The 25,753-nt window shown below is 44.4% G+C and overlaps 1 protein-coding gene across 16 annotated transcripts in view; it reads right to left on the bottom strand.

Annotated features, from left to right (window-relative positions):
* Positions 1-25,375, bottom strand: part of srcin1b (SRC kinase signaling inhibitor 1b) — a 50,841-nt gene extending 25,466 nt beyond the window's left edge. For 6 of the 16 annotated variants that reach the window (XR_003784042.2, XR_003784043.2, XM_029135472.2 and 3 more), the window contains exons 1-2: positions 22,223-22,509; positions 4,661-4,968 (exon numbers count right to left, since the gene is read on the bottom strand). Coding sequence is in view for 12 of the 16 variants with exons in the window: in XM_029135472.2 (XP_028991305.1) it covers positions 4,661-4,968; positions 22,223-22,244 (330 nt within the window). In the remaining 4 variants the exon portion in view is untranslated. Of the gene's footprint in view, positions 1-2,671; positions 3,136-4,660; positions 4,969-10,086; positions 12,521-12,798; positions 13,083-22,184; positions 22,510-23,961; positions 24,089-25,170 lie in introns of those variants that run through there. The other 10 variants (XM_029135482.2, XM_029135475.2, XM_029135480.3 and 7 more) reach the window with 9 other exon arrangements.
* Between the last annotated feature and the right edge of the window lie 378 nt (positions 25,376-25,753).

The following is a 25,753-nucleotide window of genomic DNA, read 5'->3' as shown; positions in this document are numbered from 1 at the left end:
TTAGCTATAGCACAATTTCAGCCAGTGAAATGATTGCAATGATGCAATTATATGCACATTGAGGGCAAAGACGTGTGTGTTTGGGTGTGTGTGTGTGTGTGTGTGTGTGTGTGTGTGAATACTGGAGTGAGTGAAAGAGGAAAAACAAAGTGTAATCATGGTTCCCTTGAGTCAAGACTTCAGAAAGCATTGTGGTGTGGAAGAACCTGATGTCCTGACCTCAGAGACCCCAGCAACAGTGTTGGACCTCATTAATAATCATGGCTGAAGTGAAAAAATGTTATAGGAATGAGACGAGTTAAAGCCATTCACATACTTTAACAGAGAAAAACTTCTATATTGATGTTTCATTGTGCTCAGGATCTTTTCAGTTTCTCCCTAATGAAAGGAATCTTTCACAAATAATATTTCCTGAACACTCTGCTGCCTGATGAATAGGTTGAATCAGAAAACGGATCTAAACAGTTCTGCAGTTTGCTGACACCAGTTGGAGAGAAAAGATACCGGGTATGAAGTACAAGAGACTGAACAGGCTGCTCTCCAGAGGAGTGGCCTTGTGTGACTTCTACACGGCCGCTTCGCGCTGTACAATAAGTCTGACTTTAGCGTCATGGGCTCAGCAGGATTTATTGGTTATTCCCCAAATGTAATGAAAATAGCAATATTAGATTTAGATGCAAAGCAAAACCGAACACGGCAGAGGCCAATAAATCTCAGCTGCTTAACAGACAGTTTATTCAAGCTCCGTCTCTCTCTAACAGTAAAAAACACTCAATTAATCTCACATGGTGGTGCATAATTAGCTTCTGGGCTTCAGTGGGATGTTTGGCTCCGACTGCTCCAATTTGTGCCAAGATACATTATTATTAGAGTCAGATGTTTCTCTACAGGTTGGTCATGTTGTGGCTGAAGACTGACTAAGACAATATCAAAACCAAACTTATAAGATGTGGAGAGAGTATGTCAGTGTTGGACTGAATTCAGGCCTCAGTGGTACATTAAAGGAAAGAAACAGACACAATTAATAAGTTGATAATTTGACACATTGAACTGTGAAAATACACAACAAATCTCAAATCGACCAAAAGGTGAAGTCACTAAAAACATATGTAACTGGCACAGAAAGTAACCACAAATGCAGGACTTAAATCATCACAGGCTCCTAATGAACAAGAAACAGCCTCCAAAACACAGGGAAGTGCCTAGAAGACACAAACATGGTAAAAGGCCCGTGGGCTGCTCTGACCCAGATTTCAGGCCTCAGTGAAGTTTCTAGGCTTGTGTCCAAACCCGGTCACCAAATGGCACAATCATAACTTGAACTGAGCACCAGAACTAAACAAGAGCCGCTCTGTGGATCCAGATCAAACCTTCTGGCACAGTTAAGCAGGAAGAGCACAGCTAATCTGCGTTCTATCATCACCAGCACCACGCAGGTCTCCCTCTTGTGGTGCAGACCATGGCACCAACATCCCTCTATGCCAATACCAGTTTTCTATTTGTTTTTAAGGACCCGTGGCAGCAGTGGTCATCCTTCCCACCAGAGGATCCTAATCCAGGTCCAGAGTCATCTTACGTTGTCCACAGTACCAGATCCCAGTGAAGCTTTTCACTTAAGCAGATAATTGAGCTGCTTCACTTACCGCTGGCTCAGCAGCTTCACCCCCATACAAATAAATATCGGATAAATCTGAGTCCTATTGTTGACTTTGATGCAAGTTTCTGACAGATCTATCAGATTTATCACCAATTTACTTCTTCCTGCAGTCCAATAAACCCATCCGTGATCATTTCTCAGACATACAGTGAAAACTCCACATCCAGCTTCAAGTTTAACTTTGCAGCCTCAGTGTTATTTCCTTCACCCTTGTGACTGGAAATCAAACGTTCATCGTGTTGTAATCTGTGGTATATGTTACCATTCACTAGTTCATCACCAAGCAGCGTTGATTCAACTTAACTCTTTCAATGAAAAAGACAAACATCTGCCACTAAGTCAGTAATTTAATGCACCAACCGGCCGGCGTTTTTAGGAGCATAGAGCCCGTCTTCTCTAACAAACAGGCCCCCTATGCACCGTGACTCAGTGACTACTGCCTGCTGTATTTCTCAATCACTTGAGCTGAAATCCCAAGATGCACATATGCACTGGGGCAGACAGAGGCTTAGAGAGAGACGAGGAGGGAGAAAGGGAAGGAACGGCGAGAGATGAGCACGGAGACATGCATGCCTGACCCGCATGCCAAGTAGCCATCTTTGTACCCACCCTGTCCCCCTTCACTCGCCTTCGCTGTGCTTCCTCTCCAGCCCAAACACATGTGCACTCGCTCGTGCACCAGCACATTCATTTCAACAGCAGCTTCAAGACATGCCTTTCACGCACACACGCACACACTGCAATAGCACACACACACCTGGACAACACCTGCCGCCTGGAAATAACTGTGCTCTCACCTCGAGGACACACACAGGGAGGAAGGTTAGTCGTGTGTTCATCGGCTCTACATACAAGCATCCGTGCACAATGATGTAGACACACACACACTCCTGCACTTTCCATCACACCATCATCACTCATGCAGCAGCTGAAGCGACACAGTCATGGCAGTGCCACAGAGGAACGCTGAAAAGCCTAAGCTGAGAATGCGAGGATGTGGTTTGAGACGGTTACCGTAGCTACTCAATGAGGACGTCCACCGGCTGGGTGCATCCTCCTGCTCCACACGCCTCCCTCTTCCTCCCCCCCTCCATGTTATTTCCCACTGCGGCTGTGTCTTTCCCGTGCCCTGAGGATATGCCAGAGTCCCCCGTCGTTGGTACCCCCGTAGTAGCGCCTAAGAGGCAGTTAGCATCCCTTCCTGCCCCTCCTCCTCCAGTCCTCTCTCACTCTCCTTCCCTGGCTGTCGCTTTCTCGCCCCTCATCCGAGAAGCGGTTAAAGAAAAACACTGCCTGCTTCCTTCAGAGTCTCTCCCTGTCGCTCGTTCTCTCTCCCGCTGCTGTTGCCTCTCACTCCGAACAGCGTGTGCCTCTTTCCAAAGCCCAGGCATTGCCAACCATATGATATCACTCCGTAGCCTTATATGGGAAACGGTGGGTTGCCATGACGAGGGCAGACTCCACCTGTTTCTCCGTTTCTCTCTCACCCAGCCTCAGTACACCTTTTCCACTAGACGAGCGATGGTCGTCTAGTGAGAGCAAGAGGACGATTAAGAGTTAAGCCATGTAAGATCAAGCTGATTAGTTTTTTTTCTTAATTTAGTTTAATTGCGCTAAACAAGACTTCAGGTTTCAGATGCTCAGACAATCTGTTTCGTAAGAATTATGCTAAAATAAAGAGGCAGTGTTGTTGAGTGAGAGCCTAATTACCCTACCATTAATCGCCCTCAAATGTCAAATAGCAGCCATGAAATGAATGCAGCAGTAGGTCGGCATTACAGATATAACACCTCATCCTTCAAATTTTTGTTCCCAGCAATTAGTGAACTTTAGAGGGAGACACAGATATTACCCCGGGTGCTGAGTTTTACCTTCAAGCTGCCCAGGGAGAAGCGACTCTGTTTGGACCATCTGTCACAGGTGACAAGCCAGAGCATGTGCTGATTGATGGCAGAATGAAAGAATATGAAGCAGAAAAGACGGAGGTCTGATGGAGCGGACAGTTTAATGGTTCACATTCTGACACTTTCTCACTGTTTCACTTGAATCCATTTTACTATATTCTGTTGCTACAGCACATCTCTGAGATAACAGCCACATAAAGAAGGGCCCATTACTGACCCAGCAAGGCGGTCAGAAAAATGCCTCCACTCTGCGTCTCTCCGTGAAGCCCCTGAGGCCTCTTGCCACATAATGCGCTTGTGTGGGTTTCCCAGTCCATGGATGTGTTGTTATCTCCCAGGAAAGAAGTGAAAGCACTCAGAGCTCAGCCACCCGAGGCTGCACTCTCCTTTACATGTAAGTCTGTTACTGTACAGATCAGCAGATTATCCATCCTGAGATCACAGTCACAACAATTAAATGAAGGACTGCAACAGTTCAGGAAGAAGAATAGGAAAAAGGCCACATCATCACACTATAAGAAATAGTGAGTTGCCTTGTATTTGCTTTAGTCATAACTCCAAATGATCAGTACCGTCATACAACATCCTGTGTTTCTGTGTTCATCCAGTGCTGATCTGCCCCATGGTTATAAGATGTCATGCATACATTACAATATATAATGAGGATATAGATATATATATGGCAGGTAAAACGTTTGTGATGAAGATCTGAATGTTCTGTTAAAAATAGACTCCAGTATCTTTAGCGCAGCAGCACACAGCACTGTGGCTCCTTTGATAGTTTCCTGTAGAGTGAGAGGATTGTGTGCTGTAGATTCTGATACACTACAAAGCAAAACTGTAGCAGATGTGGACTATAAATAAATGTAAGTGCTTGTGCCTGTAGCATCAGACATGACTAAGGTGCCGTTTGATGCAGGGGAATCCTTTACACTCTGCGACTCTCGGGAGGAAGCTATAAAAGGAGAATTCAAACCTTGGTGTGTGAGATGCTTTGTTACTGTATGCAGGACTAATGAGGAATCCTCAACCACCACCGCTGCAGCCACAACAATGGCCATGTTACCATGGCAACACAATAGAGTGTGTTGGACGTCACCTGTCGCGAAGCAGCGGCGGAGCCCTGCGACACGCTCCCAGGGCTGTTGGAGTACTTGTTCTTCTGCAGGTCCATCAGCGCATCTCGCTGGCGCTCAATGTCCGCCTTGTGGATGCTGTTCAGCGCCTCCAGGCTCTTGGCGGCCACGGCGTTGTGGCGGCGGTCCAGCGAGGACGACGTGAAGCCCCCGTTGCTGTTGTCGGGGAAGCGCCGGGTCCCGCGGCCGCCGCCGGCAGCCAGCGTGTGGTAGTCCCGCGGGAACTCGGCATCACCGGCAGAGATCATGGGACCCTTTCTCTTCTCTCGACCTGCAGCCCAGTGGGGGTTACAGGAACCGGGCAGTGGATTTGGAGAGAGGAGAGAAGAGGAGGAGTTAGCAGAGCGCTCAAAGACATGACAAAGAGCAGATTATCCAGATCACATCACTCTGCACGTTAAGAACATTAACGTCACTTTACTGTGGACCTCTTTCTAAAGCACATCATAAATACAGAGGCTGACTGTAGGTCATGCAGCCATAACCCTCCCTACTTTATTACAACGTGAGGCTCAGGAAGGAAGACGTAAAGCTGGAGGAAAATAGTTAACGTGACAGAGGAATCTTCACATGATTATAGTAGACGTTGAATCAAGTAACACGTAGAGCTTTGACCTTGGGGTGCGATTATGTCAGCTGCTGTTTAGAACAACAAGATTCAGGAGAATTTCAGCTAATTAAAAAAGTAAACTTATAAGTTAGACCTCTGGCCCACATTTACACTGTTTAAAAGCATCTTCAATTTAATTATCTCCACCTTAAAATACCACAACGTCTAATTTAAAGGTCTTCAAGGGTCACAAATCCATCGTGCCATAAGGAACCAAAATGACAGAAACAGCACCGCTGTAAATCAAACTCATGAATCACACTGATCAATGTGCTTTATGAGGGAATTTATGCGTTGGGGTACATTAAATTGCTCATTACACAGTAAACAGGTGACACATTAAGAACTAATATCTCAGCACACCGCAGTTAATAGGTGGGACCTTGAGGCGCGTCAAGTGAGTAGCAGTCACCGTGTTAATGTGAGAACAATGCAGGCGCCGATTCTGTCCTTGAGCAAAGCACAACTGTGTACAAGACACACACACACACACGCACACGCACACACAATACTGTACATCTCTTGTGAAAACCACTAACATCTGTCTACTACAATGACTGCAACAAAACCCTGAAGCTACTAAAATAAATAAATAAATAAATGTTGTGAACATGCCCTGCTAGTATGACAGCACAACTGTCTCACCAATGTGTCAAAGGCCGTTGAGGAAGAGAGACATAAATGGAAGTGATGTCTTCTCGCCTGGGGAACAGTTTACTGCCCTCTTGTGACCATGAATACACAGAACACTGATCTCCTTAGCTTAATGAGGGCGTCTCACTCCGTGTACATGATAGTCACTGCTCCTCAGAGCGTGACAGAAACGCTGCAGAGCAGATAGAACGGGTGCTCACTAACTTTGTTCACTATCTGTGAATCCAATTTAAAAGGAAGCACTTGTTCAGTCGCTTACAGATGTTGTGCAGTGGTTTCATATGCAAACTGTAAATTCATGACCTGTAGTGTTTGTGTGGGTGTCTGACAGTATTCATCGGCACTATAGGGCTCTCTTTTATTACCTGTGGGCTGCACAGATTCACTGAAGCGAGACCTTAAACTTTGTTAGGTTGCAATTAAACTCTGGAATAGTTTAGATACAGATTATGCACAGCTTTTATTACAGCATAAACTGAAGCCACATTTTAAAGTACAACACTCACTGAGGTCCGTAATTATGTGAAGCCGACAGAACCCGTAGGTGAGGTGAACTGGAAAATGCGTCATCAGCTGATCACTGACGGAAAGAACCTGCTTTACTTTTTTTTATAGCTCCACGCAGCAACCAGAATCAGCTGCAGAGCTGGAGCCCTGACTCAGTGTTTGTACCAGAGTTGATTCAAACGCAGACGTGTGTCTGCGTAGCCATGACTGTCGTAATCGGGCTGGAAGGAGAACCTGTAAACCTAAGTCTGTACTTAGGCCTTTTTCTGTATTCACTCTGCTAAACTGTACCGCTGTTGCAACATGGACATTTTGTCACTGCAGGACAATAAAGATTTTCTACAGTGTACAGTGTGTGTGTAAATATATAGATATCTAACATGCTGTAACAGGTTTTATAATTGCGGCATCTGCCACTGACCTTTACTTGGACCCAGTCAGCATCAGGAGACGTACTGTACTGAGCACACGTCATTACTCATCCTCGTGCCCTCTTTTCCTTTACCATGTCATTATTGCTGCTGGTGGTACTTAATGGGCAGCCGCCTCCTCCCAGCTTGCTCCTGGCACCACCTCTGTCATTATGGCTCGGCAGCAAACAGTCCAGCTGATGAATGTCCCTCTAATTGTCTTATTTTACCAACAGCGTTTTATCCTTACAGTTTGTTGCTGCCTCTGGGAAGCAGTAACACGTCAACATGACTCGCATGTACAGTGGGAGCCTTAAATTCTACTAAAAGTCATATTACTGTGCCAGGCTGCTTAGGAGTAAAAGCTGAAAGGTTTGATCTTTCATTCCTAATTCTATCCTAAAAACAGACTCACCGGTTTTCTACGGCTCATGGTCGTATAAAAAGGTCGTGTGTCAGCCCATTCACATGTTTCATTATTTGTTGTTGATTATAGTCGAGGAGAAACTAAAAGCCAAATGACTGATTGTCATTGTGCCACTGATACCATATTTCATTTGCCCGGGACACGTTCCAAAAAGCTGCTCAAGGCCACATCCGTGTGTGTGTGTGTGTGTGTGTGTGTGTGTGTAGCACAACCTTGGCCAGCGTTTGACAGGGGCCATTTTTTAGCTTTATGGTTTCATTGAGCTGAGGTCTAGTGATTTGTATTCGTCTGTGCTCTGCTCAGATTTACTTCAAATTATTTTCTTCTGGGCTGTTTATTGTTGAAGCTAATGTGTGACTGCAGAAGCTCGGTCCACTGATGGCTGGGTGCTCAGGTCTGTGCAGGTCCGATCTATAGATGGGCTGAAGTAATGACAATGGGGTCGAAGCTGTACTGTAGATGCATCACTAAACATGCATCTACCACAGGGTTAGAAATCTTCTTTTGGGATTAATTATTATATATTTCACTGCAGGGCAATGGACATAACATTAATGAGCAATTATCCTACCTATTAAAAAAATTATACAGCTTGTCTGTTTAATATATTTTGATAGGCTGACAGATTTTAGTATTTTATAGCTTTAGGTCAAAACTTCGATATTTGACGATAGACGATGTGACAAGTTAAAGCGTTTCCTCAGCTTGGATTGCAGGTAAACGGAGCTGAATTCACTCCTGTCTCTTCCATCATATGTAGTTTCTGTCTCTATCAGATTAATTACAAAGGGAGATGCAGTGTAAAAGGGGGGGGGGTCAAAATGCCCAGTGCTCCTATAAACGTATAATATCCAGCTCTCCAGGGCACTTAAAATATAACCCAAACAGGATCTGAATGTGAGCAGGGCTGGCAATATTTGGAACAAGCTCTGCCTTTGCTGAATACTAAATAAAGTGTTGCCGGCAGTGAGGAACTGGATTCAGGACCGCAGTGAACCAGCATGATGTTTAAATAGAGACACTGATTGCCTCATAGGCCTATCCATGCAATTATCTGTACACTGAGGTACTACTGTATTACTGGCATGTTAAGATCAGACTTGGTTTTAGAGACAGATCAATCATTAGTCAAAGACTCTACATAGTTGTAAAACTTTGTATGGCTTTGCTCAAATCTTGTCAGCTGATGAAATGAGGACTAAGGGCTTTAATTCATGCCAGGCACATCCAAAGCACAAATAATCCCATGTGATGCATGCGTGTGACATTTATCCACCGCTGCAGCCGTTACACGGTCAGTAAACATTGACATTCATCACTGTATCAACATTAGCCTTGTGCAAATATCACTGTATTCTTTTGGGTGTCATCTCTGAGAATGTGAGGCAGCCAGGTCACTTATTATACAGAGCCGCAGGCCACACTGCAGACAAGCACATCAGAAATCTGATGATCTGCTGTCAAAGAGTAGAATCTGCTACGACAGTCTCAAGCCTTTATAATGGGAAGCAGGGACAGCTGGGAGCCAGTCTCTGGTCCTCTTTATTGCACTCTGTGAACCAGAACCTTTAAAAATAAATCTGCATGGCCATGTCAGCTCATCATGGTCCAAGCATCAGGCAGCGACTTCCTAACACTGGGATGTGCCGCCACACTAGTATGGGGAGGTGCCTGATTAGGGCAGTGGGAGAGTTCAGGTATGTGACTGAGGCCATCAGGCAGTGACCTTCAATCACAGATCTATGATTGAATTCAGCCCCTAAAAGCTAAAGGTGTTTCTAGTTACACCTACAGGAACCTCAGCACTGCCAATGACACACAACCTGGGCTGAGACAGGGCTTCAGTTGCCACCAAGAGAGGAAGTCCTGTAATTAGAAAGTGATATTTCTGGCTCGTTGGAGCCCAGGACACGTCCTGAAGGTGAGTAATTGGTATCATTGAGTGATCAGAGGGACAGGATGGGTGAGGGATCGAGCTCCATTAGTGGCCACTAATCAGTGTCTCTGGGAGGGACCCAGCTGGGTGACGGCTGTGTCACCAAGAGGGGAAAGCAGGAATATGTGCGACTGTACACCTTTGTCTGTCTACACAAGGTGTGTAAATAGTTAAATGACTCACTTTGATGTTTTTTTTTCTCACTGTCTCTTCTCAAATTCTGGGAATCTCATTTTTAAAGTAAACTCTTCAGTATTAATATATGCAAGACACTAAACATTTGAGCTGCAACTAGGGCAACTCTGATTCTTTGAAATCTGATGAGCATGATTCATTTATAAAATAAATACTGGGGGAGAACATGAGCCTCTCTGTGTATAAATACCAGTGACGGAGCCAAATTACTGCTGCAGCAAAAGTAAAAGCAAATAAAAAAAACTTTGAGGTGTTCAGAATAGAAACACCTTTAAAGTTGGCCTAGTGGAGGTTCAGAGCAGTTCATACTAGGTAGGAACTATTATTTCTCACCTTCCAGTCATACACCATATACCGTATTTTTCGCCATATAAGACGCACCCAATTTTAAAGGAGGAAAATCTAGAAAAAAAAGATTCTGAATCAAATACTGTAGTAAAATATTTTATATCAACTGTATAAAAGTTAACAGCAGTTTAAGAACAATTGTATGCCAAACATGTAACATGAACAGTCAGTAAAGTCAGTAAACAGTGAAAGTAACAAAAATAAAGGCTGTAATGTTTATATTCAAACCCCAATAATTCCGCCAGTAACACTGCCCCCACATTAGCAAGAATAGCGAGTAACACAGCATCGCCGCTCCTCACCTGCTGCTGACGATCCGCGCTACGGTGGGATCGACGAGCAGAGGGTGTGATGACATCAGCGCGCACCGCCGGGGGTACCAAGATGGCCGACGGCTCCGGAGCTAGACCGAAGCAGCGGTCTTCCTATGGCGGTGACCGCGCTCCTCTCCGCGGATCTTTGCATTCGGCGTATAAGACGCACCAACTTTTCCCCTTCACTTTTGGGGAAAAAAAGTGCGTCTTATACAGCGAAAAATACAGTAGATGTGCTTTGGGTTGGACTTTAGCCGTTGGTACAGGGAAACTAGAGTGGGTCAAGCATTTAAGATGACTGATGTGCAGCAGGAGGGAAGACACCTTCAAAAGGACTGAGTCTGCTACAGCCTGTCTGCTGAGAAATTATGCATATTTCAGAATTCCTCAGCTTACAGTTGACTTGCTGATAATGAAATCCCACATAAGAGTCAGGTGTCAAAAAATGCAAATATCGAAATAGAAGCACCAGCACAGATAACCGTTCTTTTACCTGCCATTTCAAATTGTCTTTCATCTCTCAGCCCACGCGAGTCAATTCAGAGCCGGGCGCTGTGACATCACACATCACACATGTGTAATAGTGTATCAGGCACAGCTGTCTACAGGCAGGAACATGGAGTAAAAGTATAAGGTCGTCTCAGACCCACACAGTTCAGTGCAGTTCAGCCTCTTCCAACATAATAGAGGCAGAAAAAAGGAGTCTACGTCCGTCCCTGCCTGTTATCCTTGATCTCCCCTGTAATGCTTATGTCCTCTGTCTCCTCTTAGCCCTCGGCGTGAGGCTGACAGCTCTGTGGGCTCCGAGCCAGAGCCGATACTACAGTCAGTTGTAGGTCAGCGCCCCTCTGGGGACGTGGCAAACACACAATCACAATACGGTTAACAGGAGGCCGTGGCCCTGTGGCTCGCGGGTCATGTTCTGCAGCACCGTAGCTGTCACCATCGTCGTCTAATGGAACAGCCTGCACAGATACTCCACTGATTATATTAAATCCACCAACAGTCCCACTAGAAGCTGGAAGCGTCTTTTTGGTGATTGTGCTGTATAGGCGCTACTGAAGTGGGTGTGTAGGAGCTCCAGTAATTGAAACCACTCATGAAGAAACCATACCGTGGGGTGACGATATACGTTTTAGCTGTGAACTACAACTGTTCAGTTCTTGCAGTTCCATAATAAGACCAGTACTTCTCCTACTGTAAGTAAATCCTGTGAACTGTGTGTGTGTTAATTTACTGTATGACCCCTCAATGCCTGTGGCTGTAAGCTACTGAAAACACAAGCAATAAGAAATGAGGAGTATTTTCCTTTAATGGCTCAGTTCAAGGTAGTGTCTAAGAAGCCTGAGGACATGTTGTATCGTGAGGTCCAGTTCACAACAGCATCAGCAGCAATGAGGACAATGTACGGTAGCAAACCGGGGCAGCTTGGACACCTGCACCAGGTCCCACAGTCCTACTGTAGCAGAAACAGAGAAAAGTGAAGCTGGGTGTGAAAAGCACCGGTCCTACAAAAAAAGCCTCCAGAGCAGGATGCACAGTGAAGGCCACAACACTGGACACCTGCAGAAGGTCCTCGGGGTCCTGAGGAATAAAAGGAAGGCTGATCGGAGCCAGTTTGAAGAGACGGTTACGCAGCAAACGTCTGGCGAGACTATATATTGGTAAATAGGGCAGTGATGTAATTGTAATGCAAAGACTTGTAACAGAAAGCACCTAATAACTGCCGCGGTTATCAGAACACTAAGATTTGTTTCTCATCTTGAAGCCATTTGTCAGACGGCACCGACTCTTTGCCAAGTGCTAGATCAAAGAAAACAGAAGAAAAACGTCAGCAATGACTGCGATTAAAATTCATTCAAAGCCACTCGGCTCTTTCCAGGCCAGCACCGCTTCCTCCCAGCACATTCTGAAAAGAGAAGCGGCCCTGCAGTCTCAAGATGCACGCGCTGATATCAAACCAGCATCAAAGTGAAGTCTGAGGGCCCAGATTCTGAGTTACCACATCATGCAAAAAGGAAGAGGAAAAAAGTGGCACATCCACTTCAAAAACTTTAAACCATAAGTCAGCGGTCATGCTCTGAGATCTGGTGTGAACACAGCATCTTCTCAGACGGAGCCGGAGACCATGTGTTACCTCACACCAGACATGTAAAAGCTGCTATTTTGCCCTCTGCGCACAAACAACTTCCACAAGAACGAATAATCAGTTTGCACATGCATTTGCATTTCAACCAACAGCAGCATGTTGACAGCGTGCGACCACTAATACGTGGATGCCCTGGAGAGAGACGGAGGCAGCTCAGGGTTAAATGTGCCTTTGAAGAATAGCTTTTCACAGGGGACAGCTTCCACACATACTGTTAAACTCCAAACAGCAGCGTGAAGGTCGGCCCAGGTGAAGCGGCCGCCTGCCGCATACTTTCACTGCCCTACATGACAAACACTGCTCACTTTGCCCCCCCCTCCGTCCCCTTACTTATCCTCCATTTCCCCTCTTTTCCTCCCTGGCTCCTCTTGCTCTCGTATCTTTTTTTGGTTCTCTTGGGGCTATGCAAAGAAGCCGGATAATCTTGGTGCATGCAGCCAGCGAGTCTTCTGCAGAGAGTGAGTGCCGGATCACTCCAGCGACAACCCAAAATATCTGCTGCTGCATAACGTGGCGGTTTGAGCAGAAACGAAGGAATGAAGGAAGCGTACCTGGCTCGGTGGTCCCGTGCAGGATGCTGTCCCCCTCTGACTGGGATTCTACATGGCACTGGTGTGTTTGTGTGTGCACATGTGTGTGTGGAAGAGGAAGAGAGTGCTGTTGAGGAGATGGGAGAGTGCACAGTGCAGTGTATAAGATTGGAGGCAGGGTACTCGGAGCCTGTGCCTCTCTCTCTCTCCCTCTCTCTCTCCCTCTCTGTCTCTCTGTCTCTCTCTCTCTCTCCCTCTCTGAGAGTATAATACTTTCCACAGTCTACGAGGACGAGCTGCAAATGAACCAGCTCTCTCTTTTCCTCTCTCTCATTCTCTGTATCTTGGCTTTGCACATGAGCCCTGAGCAGAATTGCCCTCCCCGAGCCTCCACCTTGCAGTAGATAAGCCAGAATTGCAGAGAACAGGCTTTGCCTAATGACTGCTACAACTCTATCATGTCTTCCCACCCCCTCCACTCGGGTCTTTACAAGGACCGTGTCCGTTCTCGCTGGTGTCGCAGCGAGTCCTCTGATTAGACCATCTCTCCAGCTGTGCCGTTTAGACACACATGTCCATTGTTTATACAAGCGTTTAGGATGTGATAATATTGTGCCTCTGCGTCTTTTCAGCACTGACATAGTATTTTCAGCTGCATTTGAAGTTTTGTGCGCTCGTTCCTGGCAACACTTTGAGATGCGCTATGCAAATGCTAGTGACTCAGACCATCCTTTATCCCATCTGGAAATGTCTGGCAGTGTATTAAAACAGGCTGCATGTTTGAGGAGACGGAGGCTGTGAACAGCCCACATTACATCTGACATCAAAGCCTTCATAATGTGCTCATTACCTTTATGCATTCTAACCACCTCCATTCCTCACGGTTCTGCTCAACCAAACAGGACACTGCTCCACTTATCTGTTACTGGGGCAGATTCAATAGTGTCTCAATGCAATAGACCTACAGACGCTCAATTAACCAGCTGATCCTGAACCTACTGAGAGACTTTTATTAAGAGACAATGAGTGCTAAAAGCTAAGTCATCATGTATTACGGTGCCATATCTACACTAGGTGACTGTTCATAGATGCACTGAACACATCAGTGTATTACAGCTTCTGCCTTTGAGCTACACTATTTTTGGTTTGGGTCCATAGTGGAGGAGATTCACACATGAAAGCTGGTTGTCTCTGGTCTTTTGAATCTGGCTGTGAGAGCATTGTCATGTTGATACATAAATTGATTTTTCTCTTCGCTTGCTGAGAACAGATCTGAGGAGAACTGAACCGAATGCGATCCAATAACACTGAGACCCATTGTTTCAATTCCCGCATTTTTTAATTCAGTGTCTAAATGTTCATCAATACAAGTGTTCTGCCGTTTAAACATCAGAAAAATGTCCTTTGAAAAGAGCCACTTTTCTTTTGGCATATGAGGCCTGTAAAGGGCTGCAGCAGCAAATCGATAAAAACACTTATAACATTTAGCAAGTAATTGAATCCTAACTACTTCGGTCTGGCTGCACATCTGAGAGACAGCTGTGGGTAAGTATTTTAAAGACAAGTCAATAGACAAAAGGACAGATGTCATCTAATAGGTGCCTGACAGTCGCTGTTATGATTAAACATGCATACTGCGATGTATTATGGGATAAAGCAATGCATGCTGTAACAATAATGAGATTGTTACTGTACCAAACCGGGCCCTAACCAAAACCTACAGTAATGTATGAATAAATAAAATGTAAACGTCAGAAGAGAACTGATATTTATGGAAGCGAAGTCGTCAGTGTTTCCAAAACACGGATGCCCTACAATCTGGTCAGTCCCTGAACACCTCCCCAGCACCGCTGACCTATATGCTGCTCGGCCCCACATCGCCACGCTTTTGTCAATGTGCTTCAAAAGCTGCTAGGATTTACTTTCAGTGTAAAACCCGCATGAAGGCCACGTGATCCTCTCCCAACAGGCGACTGGGACTGAGGAGAGGCACCACTGATTGGCAGGTTGTGCAGCGTCATGCAATAACTGAAAGTGTTGCACTATTAGACAAAATAAAATTACTTCGGCAAATACATCCACCAATTGAAATATAGAATGATGGACATTCCGTTTGATTAAGGAGCAGATTCAAAGACAGGGTCCTGTCCATGCTTGTGAATGGCTTTCAATCTGCTGCTTTGGATCTGACTGCAAACAGCTAAAATAAGAATGATGGGATTAAAACCACAACAACTTCAGAAGCTATAAAATTAATATCTAGCAACTACTTTCTGTTGACCTCCGTTCGCTGTGGTGCCAAAAGCAAAAACCTCCTGTTGAGGATTTAAATACACAGAGGCTTTATTAACTGCAGCTAAATAAGGATGTTGTGCCAGGTGGAATTAGCCAAGACAGGATAAGCACTACGTCGCCTATTCATGTCATTCACTTGACTGCGAATCACTGCCGCGAGAGCCAATCAGCACCATACAGAACAAATTGGTTGTGATGTTAGATGTGTTTATTTCCTCCAGCTGGGTTTGCACATGCTGACTGTGACAGCTATATCCATGTGTACGCGTCGCTCTCTATATGTGCATCTGTGCACGTTTAGACCAATTTCCTCTTCCTTCATGCCCACTCAAATGCTCCCGATCTCTAATTTAGATCGAGTGTTTGCATCCACCCACGGGCTTGGCCTTGCCGCATGTATCTATGAAGCTAAAGTGCTCCCAACATGCCAAAGCTCTCGCCTCCCAGAGATGATTGGGGGCTTAAAAAAACGCCAGTCCAGCAGATTATGAGCATGTCAAATTGGCAGAATGGATCACCATCACATTCACCCCCACTAGTCAATTATCACGACGGATAGCTCAAACAGATAATAGCCCACAAACGCACTCTGATCCATTTTCTGCTTTGTGAATGGGCGGAGTGAAGAAACATGGAGAGAGAGAGAGAGAAAGAAGGGAAAGTCAGTATTAACGATGTTACGATAAGAAGAAAACACTACTTTCAGCAAACCTAAGATCTGACGGTGAAGATCCACTATATTATTGCAGACTGCCTTTGGATGCAGGCTCGCAGCCCGGGTGGCAGAAATATGGAGGCAGAGGCAAACTTGTCATCCCAATGAAATCATTCAATGCCGGGCTGCTGAGGAAAGCGAGAGCTTGGGCGAAATGAGATCCTCTGGTCTGTAGCTGTTAGACAAACGTACGGCAAGAAAGTACCACTGAAATGAGGACAGACTGTCATGTGTCAACGTGTGCTCAACATCACAAACGTTAGTGACCTAGGTGCACCAATTAGATAAATATTAAAAATAGAAAGATGTCACTGCCCAATTACTCAGACGCTCAGATTTATTTTTAATTTATTAGTATAATTACAAAGGGTCACAGTCTGCAGAGAACCTTATACACGCGTGTCAGCCTCTCAACTAGACCCAAGAAATTCAATTTCTCACAGGTAACAAATTCAAAAAAGTCAATAAAAACTGAGTCAAACAGAATGAACCGTTAAAAGCAACAGCAAAGACTGTGAATAATTTTTCAATTTGTGCTTTAAGAAATTTACATTGAAGATCCTAAAGCATCATTATTTAAGGGTTAATGTGCAAAAATGTGTGGTAATCAAATCACAGTGAAGTGTGCAGAGGACGACAGTGTGAATACTAAAGCAAATACATATCAACTAAATCAAATCTACTAAATCAGATTCCCTCCATTACTTGGCCTCGTCGTGATAATAAAATCATCTCTTCCTCAGTTTAAGCCTCCTTATTGCAGAAACCCTGTTATTCCAGCAGACACGCTTTTCATGCGAGTGTTGAGGAGATGGGACAGTGACTATTATACTGAATATAATCAGCAAAGAAGAGGCTTCATCAGCAGTGCTTTCAGAGGACACGTGTCAAAGCTGTCACGCCAAAATATAAAATCAAAAAGAGCAGGACATCAGAGAGCACATGCAAAAACACCAGAGCTCAGAGTCAGAGGGAGCAGAACCCACAGCACAATCACCAGCAGCTCTCCCACTGCAGCCCACAACCATCGTCTTCATTTTTATGCCCCACATTGATTTCGCTGGTCCATCCCTGATACACCCGCTTCTTAACCACAAATCTCACACTACAGTGGCCGTGTTTAACAAACCGACAGCGCTGACTTCTGGAAGCCTGAATCTAAATATGTTACTTTGATTTAAAGCTGCCTTAGGTTAAGAGACAGGATCATAAGTGGACCGGGTGGAAGGGCTATGATTTAGGTACGCACAGATCCTAGTTTTTTTTTAATATGTCAAGTATTTATTTTTCCTGTATTCACAGATGTGACAGGTTGCCACCTGATAGTGTAAATGCCGTCTTACCAAGGACAACGCTTCAGCACAACTGAGGAATATCTGATTCAGTCATTAAAAGAAACTTGTCACATTAGGCTGAACGTGTCTCCTTCTGCACTATAAATAGCAGAACATGCATCATGGCAGTGAGACCTTGGGGTAACCTCCTCACACAGATGTGAAGATGAAGCCTCACATGACAAGTCTAAAGGTCTCTCCCTTCACACATTGAAACTGTAACAAATGACGTGTGGCTTTTATTTTGTGGTAAAATCATGTTTAGTACAAGTCATCAGAGACTTAACACTGCAGACACTGATGAAAGAAAGAGGGTGCGGCGCATAGACACGTGTGCAAACATATCTGTTTAACCCTGCTCTGAAGTCGGTCCAGTGCCGCAGGAAAGCAAATATAGAAGCTGCAGCCAGAAAATAATGGAGCATAATGGAACATGAAGGACCCAGCACATTGAAAAGCAGCTAACACTAACTTCAGGTCAGGCCTCACATCTGTCTTACAGACCACATGGAAAGAATCAGGACTCTACTTTAAAAAATAGCATTAAATAAATGTACACTATTTAAATGAAGCTCCTGCAGACTCCTGTGTCCTGTATAAACAAAGCCCAGCATAGGCCTGCTACAACACAAGTTGTTTCTGGAAGTTGGTCATGGAAAGCACAATTGAATGCCAAAGGGTCAAACAGCAAACGACTAGAGCAGCGCTTCAGGGGGTGATTAATCATCTGTAATGGTTGGCGCTAACTCACCAGGTATAGTACGTATGTGATGATGTAATCTGGTGTTTTATGGCCAATAAACAATGCCTTTAATTGGACCTATGATGTCATTCCTCTCTCTTTCTTCCCCTTCTGTCAGCAGGGAAGCAGATAAACCGAAGCAAATCACACTAAAGACTACGTCAGATCTGGTAGCAACTAAGCCTCATGCAAGAGCAATCATAAAGCAGCTCAACTCCTCAGTTGGTAATGTCGATCCAGTGGATCAGGCATCTATTAGCTGCTCACTGCCCAATAACAAGGACTGTGTCTGCATGTGAACATGATCATCTTGTAATTGGTGTGATGGTAAAAGATATGAGTGGTGTAAAGGCCTTTACTGGTGAGAGCAGAGCTCCCACATCAGCAGACCTGAGGTCATTAGCAGAACGTTATGTCCAGCGACTGTCAGACGGAGAAGAAAACAAAGAAGAAATGAAGAAGAATGTGACAGCATTTTGCAATTAAGCTGATTTATTAGTAAAAAGCAACGGCCACCATTCCTCTGCTTTTCTCCTGCCATTTGTCTCCCACTTTGTGTGGAGCGTCTGGAATACTAAGATTCTGTTGACACAAACCCAGACAAAAACATAAAAGGCTGTCTCACCTTGTTTTTGTCTGTCTCTACTACTTTTTCACATTCCACGTTATTTGTCATTATTCACACACCTACTGCAGTTCTTTTCTAATGAAGGAAATGATATCCCTGTGCACGAAACCCCACATGACAGTCATTAGCATCTGCTCTGCAGCAGACATATTCTCTGATGACATGTGGCCTCAGCTCATGTCTCGCAGTGTCGTCTGTGCGTTTGACTAATACCTGAATGTGCCAGAGGAAATGCAGGCTCAGGGTAAAAGATGGCGCAGTTATACAAGATAAGCAAAGCGAAGCTACACGAGGTAGGAGCAATACTGTTAAAGCCACGCGTGTGTGAGTCTGAGGACAGCTCATAGGAGATTAAAGTCAGAGGCACCCTGGGGCCCAAGCAGGTCACGTCAGAAAAATCTGAAGTCTCACGAAAAGAATGTCTAAGAAAAAATTACATACACGGAATAAACATTCTTTCATATTCCAACTTAAACTGCAGCAGTAACACCCTGTGGTAGACTGACAACATTACAATGAGGGATCCTTAATTATATGTAGCCCACTTATTATCTCGCCTCACATGAGCCAAACGATGCAGATGAGAAAGCACCACAGACGCTGCTACATTCAGGTTCCATTCAGGTCCTTCAATAACCTCAGTAATCAGTCATCACATTTGGTCAGCATTTGATAAACATGCTGCACATTTCCTGCTGCTCAAAACAAAGCGGCTCCATCATCTCCCCACAGAAGCTGCTGCTACACGACCACGGCTTCAAACACCAGGACTCTCCATGCTCTAAAGACTGGGTGAGATGAGCTGTGACCAGCCTCCACACAAATTCATTCAGAAAGGAGCTGCCTGCCAAATGGATTAGGCACAAAAACTCTTCTTTTTCTTGGTTAAAATATTTTACTAAAAAACAATTTTGTATTGAAAATACAAGAGATTGGTTCAACATGTACAACTTGACTGACACGAATCTGCGGATAGGATACGTAATAATCTGTATCCTAATACTGGAATTTAATATACAGTACAGATATATTTTTTAACCAGTAACAAAATTTTCCATTAAACTTTATTCTGACAAACATTTCAAGCTATTTAGTTAGTAGAGAACAGGCCATTTTTTGTGGTTTATAAATATAATTCACCAAGTACCCTCATGTGTCCGAGAACTAAAACTTCTACTGTGATGTTTTGTTGATTAAAACTCTACACTTTCTTCTACATCAAAACGATCAGAGAAAATCTGCCTTGGGGCTTCTGCCTCTTACTTCTTAAAACAGGAGTGTTCTGACTCACAGGAGTCATCAAAGGAAGCGAAATCAGTGACGAACAAGCTACGAAGCTAAGTCTGTGCAAAGCACACGTCCCTAAGTCAACAGTATCCGAGGCTCACCCTCACCTGGTTGCTCCATGGTAACCGCATCAAACGGTCCTGTGATGCTGGCACCTTGTGCTCTGCACTCTCCTCATCTCCATCTCTCTTCCAGCTCCTTCCTCATGTCAACAAGTTTGATCAGGCTGACATGGGAAAACTGCTGTTTGGCTGCTGCTCCTAAGCTCTGACAGATCCTCTACCTCGTCTCTTTCCTTTTTCTCCCCAGTCACTTGCGATTCAAGCACACTTGATCTATACCCGCCGCCGCCGCCTCCTATCCAACCCTCCTGGGGAGGGCTCTGGCATGTCACTGAGGTGACATGACTCACACAGTCATGCAACACAAAGAGATAAGTTTGAGAGGTTCAAGGGCAACTCCATATTCTGTGTTTCAAAACGTTGGGTTCAGATGTAATCCTCTCAGCGATTTCCAAGTGAGACGTGCAGAATGTGACAGACCTCACATCCAACAGAATTTTAAGATAGCTGGTATTTTTCCCCCAATCCTTTCTCCTGACATATTTAAGAGACTCACAGCTTCTCTGGCTGTGACACAGATTAGTGCAGTGAGTGTACTCCAGAGCAAAGCAGCAGGGTGTCATGTAAATCAATAGCGATTGAGGGATAGTAAAGACATCCATTACTAATGGTCAGAGTGTCATTAAGTGGATCAGATAAGTGTCTATCAGGTGAATCTGACTAGATGTGTTTGCTACTCAAACTGAGGAGTAGAGTTGGCTTTTTTTGACCTATAGACATTGTATCGTGTTGTTTCACCACACGGACATTTACTGTTTGAGGCGTGTTCTCATGTCAAAAACAAAAACAGATTCTGACCAGTTCTGGCATTATGTACAAAAAGTACAAAGCAATACACAGCTTGATATTCCCCATCACCCACAGTGCAATATCAACATGCCACTCGCTATTGCAAATACAGACGTAGGTCACATCCTGTTGGGAGGAGGGTGGAGGGACAGAAAGGTCAGGGTAAACGCTGGACTTTACCACAAGAGACTAATTACAGCATTTTAACCGTTACTATGACAACAAGGTCCAGTTTTACCTGTCGCCACAAATAAGAGATGCCTGTTGTACAAGATGAAAGAACCATTGAATATATGTTAAATATATGACTTGTGCATCTGCCATGTTTTTTTACATTTTAAATTATTACCTAAGTTTGCTGATCCTGAGAAGTTTACACCTTAAGGAAACACGCAGGAATGCTGGACATTTCACTCAACTGGTGCATGTGTGTTGGTGAGATTAAGCTTCCAGTTAATTACTTTCTCAACCTGACATACTGCTGCTGCTCAGGAGAACATCTGGCTAACGCAGGCAGAGCTGCTGGAGGAGAGCTGCTATAGTAATGACACCACTGCATCTAAATTGGAAGTCCTGTTAAAAACCTCGTGCTTACGCCTCAATGCTTAATCACTTCATCTGATAATTACCTTTGGGGAAACTGATCAGCAGAAATAAAAATACTGATTGCAGCATGAAAAAATACCAATTTAGAAACCAACCACATACCTCATGCAGTCGTTCTAAGGCCTACATAAAAGGGGAAATAGGAAATTTTCCCATCAGCTCTGTTCTTAGCTCTGTTAGCATGTTACTTCATTCAACTGCAGAACTTGTTACTCTAAACACACACCTGAGTTTCCATGAGCTGATGTGGGGTCTAGGAAGGTTTGAAGAGGAGAGAGTTTATGTTTTAACCTTGATTAATCCTAATCATGGACGGTTTTTGTATAATAAATATATGAAAGGCACAAACTGCAGAGAATAAAGACACAAGTAGAAGCACTGTCCGTATGACCGTTTCCATCTCTGACCAGCCTCAGTAAAGCCATCAATAGCCTTCTCTCAGGCTGCCCCAGATGCCAACCACAGAGAGGCTGTACATCACCTCCCCAATCCACACAGGCAGTAAACCAGTACTACTGCCAGACACTCACACCCTAAATCCTGTCAATATCTGCAGTAACATGCGTTTAAAAGCAGCTATAATGTATTCCTCACCCCCTGTAGCACTTAACACTAATTATTCTAACAGGATACAGTAAATCAATGAGTAGCAGGCCAAATTAAAGAAAGAAAGAAATGCCCTAGATTTTACACATTTCTATTCATCCTCTGCAGTGCTGCTGGAGGAGCTGTTAAAAACAAAGTACAGAGGATCCGTAAAGCGATGCATGCTGGCAAAGACACAGATGTGCGACAGACAAACAGCAGCAATGCACCGAGGACGGTAAGCAGAGGTAAACAGCAGTAGTTTCCCCATCACGTCAGAGAAAGGCACTCAAGTTAGAAATACCTGCAACTACAGAATGGACGGAGATAGAGGGGACATGCCTGGGAAAGAGGAATTGCCCATTCTCCGCCTCGATGCACCTGTTTTACTGTCCACTAAAGCGCCAAAACTTTCTGCTTTGTCTTGCTTTTTATCCTTTTGTCCTCTTCTTTCTTCCCCATTCACTCTGCGCTGCAGTTGCTCCCTCTCGCCCCCGTTTCATCCCTTTCTTCTCCGCGGGTCCATGTCTCAGCGTTTGATGGGATGGGGATGCTCTGCCTGTGCTGGGGTAGCAGAACACGCTGGAGTGCAGAGGCGCCTCTAACCATGTCTTAGCACGGCCACTGAATAAACTCATGTTTTATGGATGCAAAGCCCTCCCCATTCCGTCTCTTAAAGGGCCTGCACCACATTCCCATCACTTTGATCTCAATATACGCATTGGATCTGATTCATGTGCTCACACGTGTCTGTGGGAAAATGCAGTACAGTGTCAAACTCTCATACAACATCGATACTGAATGACACACGAGAAGGCAATTAATCAAGAAAACCAGAGGAGAAATTACAACACTTTCCCAAGACAAACTAAAGCTGGTGATCAATTGTAAACAGCAGCAAGCAAAGCGCTGTAGCAAACACTGATATCATAGATGAAATGCGTTAGACGCAGCTCACATCACAGTGTGTCTGCAACAAAAGACACCGTCAAAGTCCACCGTGCACTCACGCGACTGTAATTCAATCCTGAGTCCATAAATTAATGAGGCCGAGTGTGTAGCCAGGGTCACAAGGGCCGTGTGTCACGCACACTATGACGCCTGATAATGGGATCAGCGAGGCCAGTGAGAAGATGTCTGGCCAAGAAGTGCAGGACTGTTCAATGCACAAAGGAAAGGAAATACAGTAAGCAGTGGGAAATAGTCATTGCACATCTAGTATTCATAAAATGGAACACTCAACCAAGGAGATGTACTACAAATGAAGCAGCACAGGGAAACAAGGCAATAGAAAGCATTGTTTGTGGCTTGGTGGCCTCACTAGTAAATAAAACATGGTGATAAATTAAAGATAGCGGCCTCTGGGCCTTGAGTGCACGGACGTTCGTCATAAGCCTCTAGAGTGTCTGCTGGTTGCCCTTGAGCCACTCGCCCTCACTTTGCAGAACACACATCACACCAGAGGCCACAGGTGGCCAATTCAAAACTATACATCACAATGATGTACGCCCATCCTTAAATCCTCTCTCTGAGACTCAGGCAAGCAACAACATCCCTTGCACCTTTCTGAAGGGGGTGAGGTAATTAACAAACCAAAGTCACAGCTCAGCAATACACAAATCACACCCTGAAGAAGAAGGAAACGTAATTCTCCAAGTGAAGGTTGTGTAAAAGTACTGGGACTAAGGAAAAAGTTGGGGATGTCTCCGTGGACAGTTCCTTCACTATTTTGTTCTTAAGACTTCAGTTACATATTTAAAATTGCTTTCACATGCACAGAGCATTGAAGTAAGAGGTGGGACAGACGGTGAGCACAGGAGAGGCTGACAGGCTGAGTGAATGGCAGAATGAGCAGAGAAGTCGACAGCAGAGAGACGGAAGAAGACGGAGCGAATCAATACGGAGCAGGAAGAGAAAAGACGGAAAAAGGGCAGAGAGACAGACGGAGATGACAGGTTAATTACAGATTCATGGATTCCTGGTTGAAAGACAGCAGCTGCTCTCTTGCTATGTGTGGCCAGGGGAGCTGAATAATGAATCGGGATGCAGACACATACATCACACAGAGCGGCACCAATTACCCACAGACAGAAGCGAAGACAGGTGCACAGGACTTCAAAAGGACTGCTGTGGTGTTCCTGGAAGTCGCCAGATGTCAGGAAAAGGGACGCCGGTTCAGGTTCGGGGCCAGGGATGTGCACAGCGTCTCTAATGGTCAGAGACAAAGTGAAAAATTGGTGAATTAATTAGGCTCATGGCCCAATTTAAAGATCAGCGCACACACGTATTTGAAAAACATTATTTCAAACTGATATATAGCAGCAACATAAGCAAAATCCAAACAACAAAATAGAATCAGATGAAATAAGACACTGTTGATGAGATAATAATGGGTGACCTTGAAAGGACAAAGTAGCTGAACAACTTCGGTTGCCTCCTATTACTTTATTGCAACAGAAATTCCATAAAGCACATCATCCTGTTAACTAGATGTCTTACACTGGATCGTGTGGGGAAACTGACTCCCAGCACCTTTTGTTTGTCACTGGTTTGGTTTTAATTGAGTGGTTTTATTTTTAGAATTCACAACCAGGCAGACACATACTTTGATCTTTGCCTCAGTGTGAATTATCATGTCAGAAAGTGGGTCAGGTAAACACTCCGCCAAGTTATTTCTCACGATTTCTTTAAATGACTGCTGGACTTAATTATTTAATGGCAGGGATTCTGGAGCACAACTGATCAGTTTATTATTTGACTCCTTTGGTTCCTCAGTAATAAAGCAATAATTACGCATTTTCTTGAGCCAGTCGTCACACACACATAGTTCATGACACTAATAAGGTTATTTTTCCTGTCAACATGAGGAACTATAAATCACTATCATTAACTCTACACTGACTAGTTCCAGGAACAACAGGTTTACTACCTCATCAAAACAATAAATTCTACTGTACTTATTATGCCGCAGTCTCCGAACCGTTATCCTGCTAGCTTCCTATCTGAGAGCCTGAAGCAGGTGTTTTCGAACCCAAAGCTCGACTCAACTGACTCAGACAAGCAGCAGCGGACTGGACCGGACCGGGCTGCGGTTCTGCTGGAAGTGACACTTTTAATACATATTTCATCATTTTTCAGGTTTTTTTACCCATAAGCCTCTAGTACTTACAAGGAAATACTCTATTTACTGTAAAACACAACCATTGTCTCCGGAAGGATCAAAGTTTAACATTAGCTAAAGTGACTCAGTACTGTTACTCGCACAAGATGGCGACTTTACACCAACTCACCGTTAGCTGTCGAAACTTCTTTGCTAGCTCGCCCATCTTGCCACAGTCCGTACGAAAGCAAAACATCCAGAACCTCCTGTTTACGCTCAAGGTTTCCTTCGTGTTTGGGTCCGAAACTGCTGCGTTATCAGTCAATTAATTCAAACACCGCGCACCTGCTATGGGGATGCTTGATTTACGTGCGCAACTGTACGGTCCAGTCGGGCGGTGATTTAAGACATTTAAACACCGAAATAAAATATAGATTTATGTTTTTAAAACAATGCAAAATGGAAAGACATACAAGTAGAATACGTAATCTGTCTATGCAGACATATAATTTGTCTGTTTTCAGTTCAGTTTAATTAAATGTTTAGATGTTATGTAGAGGCATAGCCCGGGGTCACGTGGAGACTTTACCGTCTTAAATTTAAGCTATTCGTCCGTTACCTAACTAAACAAGAGCACGTGCTCTAAACGTTTCCACTCTGTGTTTTTTCGCTTTCTCCCAATAGTTTACATGCCCATCTAGGCTGACGGAAACATTTGTTGCCATAGCAACCAATTCTCTGAGCACTGCAGCGGAGAGCGCGCGCTGGTATTT

Source organism: Betta splendens, chromosome 19 (assembly GCF_900634795.4).
Source record: "Betta splendens chromosome 19, fBetSpl5.4, whole genome shotgun sequence".
NCBI classification, from domain to species: Eukaryota; Metazoa; Chordata; class Actinopteri; order Anabantiformes; family Osphronemidae; genus Betta; species Betta splendens.
The sequence above is the reverse complement of the archived record's forward strand: the minus strand, read 5'-3'. Positions and strand labels throughout refer to the sequence as shown.